Source organism: Misgurnus anguillicaudatus, chromosome 7 (assembly GCF_027580225.2).
Source record: "Misgurnus anguillicaudatus chromosome 7, ASM2758022v2, whole genome shotgun sequence".
Lineage (NCBI taxonomy): Eukaryota > Metazoa > Chordata > Actinopteri > Cypriniformes > Cobitidae > Misgurnus > Misgurnus anguillicaudatus.
Genome location: NC_073343.2, coordinates 12,666,633 through 12,677,583, shown reverse-complemented (window position 1 = coordinate 12,677,583; position 10,951 = coordinate 12,666,633). Strand labels below are relative to the sequence as shown.

At 41.6% G+C, this 10,951-nt stretch overlaps 1 protein-coding gene across 1 annotated transcript; it reads right to left on the bottom strand.

The window, feature by feature from the left end:
* Window positions 1-3,595: 3,595 nt before the first annotated feature.
* On the bottom strand, window positions 3,596-10,650 carry LOC129418266 (uncharacterized). Its single transcript, XM_055173213.2, has 2 exons — window positions 10,188-10,650; window positions 3,596-9,936 (listed from the first exon to the last, which is right to left on the bottom strand). The coding sequence occupies exon 2, from the start codon at window positions 9,886-9,888 to the stop codon at window positions 3,808-3,810; it is 6,081 nt and encodes a 2,026-aa protein (XP_055029188.2). The 5' UTR covers window positions 9,889-9,936; window positions 10,188-10,650; the 3' UTR covers window positions 3,596-3,807.
* Window positions 10,651-10,951: the final 301 nt, after the last annotated feature.

Here is a 10,951-nt window from a genome sequence, read left to right as displayed (position 1 = left end):
TTCTAATATCTTAGAAAGAAAAAGGAGATTTGAGATTGGTCTAAAGTTATTAAGATCTCCCCGGTCAAGGTGTGGTTTTTTAATGAGCGGTCTAATAACTGCTAGTTTGAAAGCTGTTGGATCGTATCCTAATTCTAGCGATGAGTTAAAGATATTTAGTACTGGTCTGACACTACAGGGAATACCTCTTTGAGTAGTTTTGTGGGAACGGGGTCTGATATACAGGACGATGATTTGAATGATGTTACTAATTTAGAAAGCTTTTCTATTGTAGCAGGTTTAAATGACTCAAGATGTTCGTATGGTAATCTAGTGTTAAATGTACTATTGGGTAGAGTGATGGCTGCTTGCGTAGCTTCAATGTTTTTCCTAATAACCGTAATTTTGTTAGTAAAGAAGTTCATGAAGTCGTTACTATTGTGTTGGAGTTTGCTATTGGTTTCTGTTTGTTCTTTGTTTCTAGTCAGTTTCGCAACTGTGCTAAAGAGGAAACAAGGGTTATTGTGATTTTCTTTAATAAGCTTGCTGAGAAAGGTAAATCTGGCGTTTTTTGTTGTAGTGTTGAACACTCTCTTTCCATGCTGCATGCCATACCTCTAACTTTGTGCTTCTGTAGTTTCGTTCTATTTTTCTAGCTACCTTTTTAAGGGCTGCGGTATGATGTTCATACCATGGAGCTGGCATTTTTTCTTTGATTCTCTTTTTTCGAATCAGAGCAATGGCATCCAGCGTGCTAGAACAAACGTTGTTCAGGTTTTCTATTACAATATCCAGATCTTCACGGTTATCTGCTACATGTTTCATTTGGGACAGGTCTGGAAGAGTGCTAATAAAGCTATCTTTAGTGGTGGAAATTATTGTTCTGGCTAGTCTGTAGCATCTTGTGGACTGAGTGATCCTATCTAGAAGTACCGTGTATGAGACAAGGCAATGGTCTGAAACTGCATCGCTCTGGGGTGATATATCGATGTCATTAAAATTGAGCCCGAGTGACAGAATTAAGTCTAATGTGTGTTTACGGGTATGCGTGGGCCCTGACACATTTTGTTAAATACCGAGAGAACACAGAACATCCATAAACGCTAGTCCTAATGCATCTTTTGGGTTATCAATGTGAATATTAAAGTCACCAACAATAAGAGCTTTATCTACAGTGACTACAAGCTCAGACAGGAAATCTGTAATTTCTTTAAGAAAATCTTTGTGGTGGCCTGGTGGTCGGTAGATTGTAGCTTGGTGGTCGGTAGATTGTAGCTAAGACGAATGAGAGCTCTTTGTTGTTATGATCGGTTATTTCCATATTTAACAACATTACTTCGAATGAATAAAATTTTAGTAAAGATTTATGGTTTACTTTAAAGATTTTGTTGTATATTGTAGCTACACCACCCCACCTCCCCTTTGATCGAGGTTCTAATAATAGTCTTGTGGGGTAGATTAGTTTAAACTAATGTAATCATCTGCTTTGAGCCAGGTTTCTGTTAAACAGAGCGCATCTAAGTTTTTGGTCTGTAATTATTTAATTGATAATAGGTTCTTTATTGGTAAGTGATCTAATGTAAAGAAGGCTGGATTTTAACATTTGAGTTTCATCTGGTAATGTATTGTTTTCTAATTTTATGTTAATAAGATTTGTATGAGACAAGGTAAACTATGCTCAGTATTTGTTAGTTTGAGGAACAGACACAATCGAAATGTGTTGATACTCTGGTAAAATAGACTCTATGTGCTGGCAGGGCCGCATTAAGAGCTCACTGGGCCCCGGGGCTATGAATTACTGCAGACCCCCCCCCCAACACCACTTTAGGTCACCAACTACAGAGAGAACACATTTTTCTAAAACACTGCTGAAGTTGTTTTACGTAAATATAATCTAGAACAGGGGTTCCCAAACTTTTTTTCCTGCGCACCCCCTTCTATGTCCCAACCTGGTTGGCGTACCCCCAATCCCCACTAAAAAAAAAACCCGTAAATAAGCTTTGTTTTCTCGCCATAAAGACTCGTGTTTAATCATGCGCAAATAACTAGGGGCCGGTTGCACCAGCGTTAAGAAGTTGGGTGTAAGTCCTACGTCGGGCTTAGCTACGTTCAACATGGTGAAAAATATTTACGCCTGTTGCACCATCTGAAACTACGACCAGACGCAGCTACGCTCAGCGTAGATGATGCGCGCCCCCGTGTATGCGTTTAACCACTGTGATATTTAGACGCCATTCGAGTTTACTATGGTAAAAAACTTACACTTACTGCCGTCAGCTAATAGATGACATATGAGAGCATTCCTCATGTTTACCGGAGCGCTTTCCCTCAAGATGCCTGCGTCACGTGCAGACCCATCAAACACTTTAACGAAAGCCTTAAATGGTCGCACAAAAGGTGTATAATTGTTTGCAGATTCATTATAACAGCTCAATTTTCAAACAAAATTAAATGAAAGCCTTTAATAAGTTCTCTGCAGTGTCTGTAAGTATTTATGTTTTGTATTTATGTATTTTATTATATAATTCATTGGCGGTCTCTCTGCCATGCATGAAAACACATTGCTCGCATATCCTGTGCATTAGACGCGCCCATGTCTCGTCACATTTCATTATTTCTATTTTTGCCATAAAAAAGTCTCTCTCTTTTGGTCCCTCTCCTCCTTCGTGAATAACAACTTTATCATAAGTCATCCCACACTTGACAGTTTTCCTGATTTTAGCCAGTTAAGCATATTTATAATATATATGGAATGAATGAAATGAGTTAGCACGCATATAGCGGCTGCAGTGCATAACAGAAGAGCAGTGTGTAGAAAAAGACAGCAGCTGGCTTCTACGTTTCTTTCAAAAACTAATAAAGTTTTTATTTAAAATAAAAGCGATTACAAAGGAAATGTTTACTGTTCATTTTTTTATTTATTTATTGTATGGAAAAATCCCACTTAAAGAAACAGACTGCCATTACATTTTTCCTCTCGCGCACCCCCTGCTGGCAGCTTGCGTACCCCTGGGGGTGCGCGTACCACACTTTGGGAATCCCTGATCTAGAATAATTCAGAATAACAGTTGCACGAAAAAAGCTATTAGATTAACACTAACATTGTTCAGAAGCATCAGGACTGTTCCCTATTTATGTGTTCAGTGAATGTATTCACTACAGGATATCGATCAAGACTCAGGGAGACAGTATCAAATTGAGGTAATTTACTTCCTTTCAAGGTATTAATAACAACAGCACGGTATGGCATACAGGGTTAAACTTCGACAGAAGGTAGGTACAAGTAGGTTTGAGTGTTCTAAACAAAACACAATAAATGAATTATTAGTAACTGCAACAGAGCACATTTAAGATAACAAATACGGTAAGTATAATACACCAATCAACAGCTTCAGCATGACTGGTCCATTAAACAGAATTAACTCAAAAGTCCATACCATTAGTGCTTAAGTAGCTGGTCAAACAACTTATCATATTGATAAACTTAAACATCTAATTACAAGTGCCATAAGTAATTTTAGGTCTAGATTTAACAACTGAAATACTCACATTTCTTTATTGACACAAACTGACTGAAACTACTTCATGTATCACCAGGAGTTGTATCATGCAGGAACCAAGGACATAACATCTTAACCCTCCATGCGGTTCAGCCATTTTGTCTTCTACAATGTGAAATGAGGCTGCTGCAACTTAGATTCACAAGAATATACTGCCCTCTACTGGACAGTTGAAATAACATCCAACTATATACACAATTAACTCAAGGCCTTTAATACAGCCGCCCCCATATTTAGGCACTAAATTTGTACCTGAAAAGGCCTGTTATTAAGAAGTGACTGTATCATCAGGAATCGAAGGCAGTACAATCATTCTGGCAACAGGTCGAATATATGATCGATTTTTGATTAGTATTTCTGGAGTTCTGATATGCCCTTCTGCACGTGGCATGTCTTTAGTGACCTTTCCAATCATCCAAAGGGCTCTAGGTAACTGTTGATCCACCAGCATAACAACGTTGCCAACAGCTATGTTCTCCACTTTATCTTGCCATTTAGCACGGGTTTGTAAATTAGGCAAGTAGTATCTTAGGAATGAGGACCAGAACAAGTCGGTGAGGACCTGGCTTTGACGCCATCGTTTCCGACTGATCATTTCACTCTGAGGATATACAACTTGTGGGAGTGAGCCATCCGGCCGCCCCATAAGAAGATGATTTGGGGTGACAGGATCGATGTCCGAAACATCAGAGGAAACATAGCCAAGAGGTTTGGAATTAAGTATTCCCTCGACTTCGACTAATACAGTTCTGAGGACCTCTTCCGTTACAGACTGAGCACCAACAGAGGCATACAGAGCTGATTTTACAGATCTGATTTCCCGTTCCCATGCTCCTCCGAAATGAGGAGCACCAGGCGGGTTGAAATGGAAGTGGATTTTCTGCTTAGTCAGGTTTTGTTGGAGCTCAGATGACATCTGCTTGAAAGCATCATACAACTCCCGCTCTCCTCCTTTGAAATTGGTCCCTTGATCGGACCACAGTTCAAACGGCGTTCCTCGGCGGGCTACAAATCTCCTAAGTGCCATAAGGAAAGAATCTGTGTCAATACTGGATAGGATGTCTAGGTGAACAGATCGAGTGGTTAAACATTTCCAAATGATTCCCCATCGTTTCTCTACTCTCCTTCCAATCTTGACCGAAAATGGCCCAAAACAATCCATTCCTGTAGAGTGAAAGGCAGGTTTGAACAGTTGAAGTCGAGCTATTGGTAAATCTGACATCTGTGGCGTTTCAGGTTTGGCTCTCCATCTGCGACAATCTGTGCATTTGAATTGGTGATGCCGTATGGCTTCTCGTCCTCGAAGAATCCAGAATTTCCTCCTGATTTCAGCTAGCACTCGTTCTGAGCCGGGATGTTTCAACTGATGGTCATAGTCCTGAATGATAAGTTTGGTAAGGGCATGGCTGGGATCAAGTAAAATTGGGTGCTTAGCTGCTTCATCCAAAGCTTCAGCTTTCCGAAGTCTTCCTCCCACTCTTATAACATCCATGTCCTTATCTAGTTCTGGACTCAGGCTGACTAGTCTACTGCTATGAGGAAGAGGTTTACCCTGTTGTAGACACAGAAATTCCTCAGGGAAACTATGGAGTTGAGATTCCTTCCACTGGAGTTTTTCTGCTTGTATGAAATCATCAGCTGACAATTTTTTCCCACTTTGTGGATCATGTAGTGAATTAGCAGTAGCTTCTAGTAATTCAGTATAGGTTGAAAACTGACTGGCATCAGGAATGGAAGGATTAGGATTCACGACATTGAGGGCACAAAACACAGACTTCCTCAACTCTGATTCCCCATTTGAGGATCTACAAGCAGGATTCTCAGGCCATCTGTCAGGCTGCAGTAATAGAAAGGAGGGACCTTTACTCCATCTGTTTGGTTTCGCTAGTTCTGCAAGTGGTTTACCCCTTGTTAGGTCATCAGCAGGATTTTGAGCCGAGTCTACATACTGCCAATCCTGTGGATCTGTTGTCTCTTGTATTTCAGCAATCCGTGTGCCCACAAAGACTTTGAATCGACAGGAGTCGGAGTGTAACCAGTTCAGCACGGTGGTGGAATCAGACCACAAGGTGAGTTTGCTATAACCTAGGGTAAGTTCCCTTTTTAGGAGTACGGCCAACTGAGCTCCACAGAGCGCTGCACACAGTTCGAGGCGGGGAACTGACAATTGTTTTTTAGGTGCTACCCTAGATCGAGCCATTAGGAAGGCCAGCTGTACATTCCCTCGGCTGTCTTGTGTTCTTAGATATGAGACTGCACCATAGGCTCGTTCTGACGCGTCACAGAACACATGGATTTCTCTTGTGACAGAATCATTATCCATGTCTGGAGTCACATAACATCTGGGGAGGGTAATACCGGACAGGTATTGAAGTTCATCCTCCCATTGAAGCCATTTCTGCAGGAGCTCGCCCGGTAGCAGGGGATCATCCCATTCCCTAGGTTTAGCCCACAATTCCTGAACTAGGATCTTTGCTCTAGTTGTATATGGAAGGATGAATCCTAAAGGATCATATTGGCTAGCCAGGATTCTGTATAAATTGCGCATGGTGGGCAATTTGTACTCCAAAGGGCGGTGCTTGTACCTGATCGTATCAGTGGGGCAATGCCAGTGCAAACCTAAAGTGGATTCAGAGACTGTTGTTTCTTTATTGGATAGCCAAAGTTCAGTACTAGTTGACTGAGCTTCCTTTGGTAGCTGACTAACTACACTACTTTGGTTTGATGCCCATTGGCGAATTTCAAATCCACCCTTAGCTAGCAGCTTCCTAAGATGATCAACAAAGCTTTCTGCCTCCCCAACTGTGGCCATACTCTGGAGGCAGTTGTCAACATAGAAACTCTTTTGTATAGTGAATTGTAAAGGATCACCCTGCTCTGTACTGTCAAGGACATGTTTCTGTAATGCATAAGAGGCGCAACAGGGGCTGCAGGTGGTCCCAAAGGGGAGCACCTGCCACTCATAGACATCCACTTCTCTGTTTCGTTCCATATCTCTCCATATGAATCGAAGGATAGGCTTGTCATGCTCCAACAGGCGGACTTGATGGAACATTCCTTTAATGTCCCCACTCACAGCCACTGAATGTTCCCTGAATCTTATCAAAACTCCCAGGAGAAATGCGCTTAATGTGGGCCCAGGTAACAGTGCTTCATTCAGGTTCATTCCTTTGTATTGAAATGAGCAATTGAAAACCAGTCGATGTTTATCATTATGTGTGACCATATGATGGGGAATAAACCAGCTTTCTCTGCTCTGTGTTGCATTGTCTGAGTTCAGCTTAGCCACATACCCCTCATTGACCAGTTTCTTGATTTCAGCAGAGTAAGCAGCTGAGCGTTCAGGATCTCTTGAGAGGTACTTCTCTGTTTTCCTCAGGTGCGGCATTACTGCTTCTTTGGGGGCATTAAGAAGAGCCATATCAGATCTCCGAAGTAGGGGGGTGGCATACCGCTGAACACCATTTAGGGAAACCCTGGTAGTCTCTTTATCCAAAAGGTCAAGAGCCTCTTTATCCTCTCTAGATCGAGTGACTTGTTTCTCGCTGCGGTAAAGAAGAGTGTCCAGCTCCCATAACCTTGAAACATTCTTCATTAGCTCTGCCTGCTGGGATGTCACTGAAGTGAAAAGGGTCTGTTGAGGGTCAAGAGGGTTTAGCAGAAGTTTAGCTGGGCCCTGGAGAGTCCAACCCAGTCTTGTCTTAATGGCAGCTGGTCCTCCAGGAGGTCCCAGGCAGACTGGCTCAACTGGGGTGATTAAATGAGGCTGGTCAGCACCAATCAGCAAGAGAGGGTGAATCTTGTCGAAGGGCTGGATAGGAAGACCTTTAAGATGTTTATATTTGGTGACAAGAGCCTCCATAGGATATGACTGGGGTGCTAGCCCTAGCTGCTTTGCTGTGAAGGCATGCTTTATGTGGTAGGTTTTGTGAGGCTGTGTCGCTGGTGATATACTGAAGGACACCGTTGAACCTTGTAGTACTGAGACATTTTGATGTATAGTCCGGATGGACAACTCCTCCTCTTTGCCTTTTAGATTCAATTTCTCAGCAGCAGCGAACAACAGGATACTCCGCTCGGACCCATCATCAAGTACTGCATAGGTATCCAGTGTGTAGTTCTTATGTCTCAGCAGAACCTTGACTACCTTTAGCAGAACACGGCTATCTGTTCCAGGTCTGTCTAAGTACAGGGTTCCGGCTGTGGAGCTTGGAATCGCTGCGGTATCCTGATTTGGTTTATAATTTATGTCATGGAGTATTGGCAGATGTTTGCCTCTACATTTGTTGCAGGGTTTTTTAAGATTGCACTGAGCAGCCAAATGGGACCTTCCACATTTCCAACAGCGCTTATTCGTTTGAATCCACTGTTTGACTTGTTCAGTTGTAAGCTGCTGAAAATTAGGGCACTGACTGAGGAAATGATCTGTGTTCTCACAGTAGGGACAGTAGGCTTTGGCTTTCCCTGGGTTCTCTGTACTCATAACAGGTTTAAATGGAGGTACAGTGGTACTTGTGGAGGCACTGCCTACTCCATGCAAAACAGTAGCTGGCCTAACATTTGGATCTCTCCGTTTCTCCATTCTTTGTTTTGGCCATCCTCTTGACTGAACATCCCCTATTATATCACTGCTATGGCACCATACTTCAGCTTGCAACCATCTTGAGAACTCCACTAGGGTAAAGTCTGCGTCCGGCCTATGTAGCATTTGTCTTCTGAAAGCAGCTCTTAAATCAGATGGCAGTTTGGTCAGCAAACGTACTACATGGGAGCTGCATCTCAGTTCAGCATCCCCAGATTGGCCTAAAGATTTTAGTAACCCTACAAGGGCTTGAATTTGTAATGCAAACCTTTCAAAGGATGCAGGGTCCCCTGATCGTACATTTGGTGCATCCATGACACTGGCGATCTTACTTAATGCGAGTTGATGGGGCTTACCGAATTTCTCAGTAAGTGCTGCCATGGTATCGGTATAGGGATATAAGGAGTTAAGAAATGAATCTGCAATCAACTTAGCTTCCTCAAGCTGCAAATGGTCCACCAAGATTTGATACTTGAACATCTCTGATCCATCCTGAGGCAGTAGATTCTGCAGAGCGAGCTTCAAACGAGCAAACTGAGATGGGTCTCTATGTACTAGGTGAGGTATATTGGGCTTTGGGCCTCTGTATTCTGTAGCTGATTCTTTGTACGGATGGTAAGGACGATCCAGCCAATCAGGCTCTGCTCTCTGTAGAGGCTGTGACATTGGATAGAAAGGTACAGGCTCAGTGACACTATGAAATCTGTCCGATAGTCCATAAGGCTTGTCAGTAGCATACTGCTCTTCTCTTGAATTTTGCTGTGGTCCAAAGTATTCATAGGCCATAGAAGGTGGTTCACTATAAGGGGGCTGATGGCTGGGCATGTGACCACTAGGAGTTGCAGGCTTAGAAGCAACCTCATGTCTCATCATCTGTAACTGATACATCATCTTATCAAGCATTAACATCATATCATTAGCACTTTGTGCTCCAGGCTGGCACACTCTCTCTTCTCTAACTCCCCCAATCAGATGCTGAGAAACTCTACTGGTGGAGTAATACTGTGGTGACGAGACCACATACGATGGAGTAGTATGAGAGCCAGAGGGTATCGACACATTGTATAAGGTAGGAGGAGCACTAGTACATAATCTGCCTTTCTGTCCACTGTCTGGACCTGACATAGCCCCAACTGGCTGCTGATGACAGGGAGTAGAAGAGGTAGGTAAATTAAATGATGCAGGCCGATACTGAAGCTGATATGGAGGTGCTATGCTTGGTCGGCTTGGAGGTACTGGAATTCGATATGGAACAGAGTCAGATGGTCTTTCTCTTATCTGATCCTTAATCATTTCAGGTAAAGCAGTAAAATCTTGGCCACCCAATGATGCTGGACTTGATAATGGCGTTGGTTCTCTGCTTACAGCTTGAGCTGCCAGCCGTGATGCACTCTCTTTATGGATGTCAGGTTCCTGTTCTTGATTATGCTCATACCGTGCTGTACTTAAGTGTGGACGCTCACTTCTTGGCCGATAAGGCCCATAGTCCACCAGGAAATCATCAAAGTAGGTAGGAGGATGTGTATGGCGTTTTGGCCGCACAGACTCTGGTGTAGCTTCTCTTTGCTGCTTATCAACCATACTGTCACTGTAGTAAATCACATCCGGCTCGAAGGACCATGTTAAGAAGCATAAGGACTGTTCCTTATTTATGTGTTCAGTGAATGTATTCACTACAGGATATCGATCAAGACTCAGGGAGACAGTATCAAATTGAGGTAATTTACTTCCTTTCAAGGTATTAATAACAACAGCACGGTATGGCATACAGGGTTAAACTTCGACAGAAGGTAGGTACAAGTAGGTTTGAGTGTTCTAAACAAAACACAATAAATGAATTATTAGTAACTGCAACAGAGCACATTTAAGATAACAAATACGGTAAGTATAATACACCAATCAACAGCTTCAGCATGACTGGTCCATTAAACAGAATTAACTCAAAAGTCCATACCATTAGTGCTTAAGTAGCTGGTCAAACAACTTATAATATTGATAAACTTAAACATCTAATTACAAGTGCCATAAGTAATTTTAGGTCTAGATTTAACAACTGAAATACTCACATTTCTTCATTGACACAAACTGACTGAAACTACTTCATGTATCACCAGGAAATTTAGGCAAAATGCAGGAACCAAGGACATAACATCTTAACCCTCCATGCGGTTCAGCCATTTTGTCTTCTACAATGTGAAATGAGGCTGCTGCAACTTAGATTCACAAGAATATACTGCCCTCTACTGGACAGTTGAAATAACATCCAACTATAAACACAATTAACTCAAGGCCTTTAATACAAACCTGTAAACATGGCTTGCTAATAGCGAATATAGGGGTGGGCGATGAGCTAAATGTTTTATCATTATACGAGTCATTTTATCTAACAATAATGATATACTTCACAGTCAAGTTATATTACTTTTAATAAGAATTTTATCATATGGAAATTTAATGCCACTAACATTTCAGAATTCTTTTGACCAATTTCCATATCACAAAAAATAATAGTCACTTAAGAAAATAATCTCAAGCTTACTGACTGACAAGAGTTACAATTAATAACAATAGAACAAAGGCACACAAGAAATCGACCTATTGAAAATTTAAAGCACTGATTAATATTATATTGTGTAAAGTAATCAAATATACAGTACATATCTTCCACTTAAATTTTCAATATTTATTCTTATTTATTTTACAAAAGTGATTCAGTCAATGGCAGTAAATTACTTTATTTCTGATGTTTGATTTATTTATTTATTTATATTTATTTAATGTTTATTTGACAGGGACAAATGGATAAAACATTGCTTTATAAAAAATACAA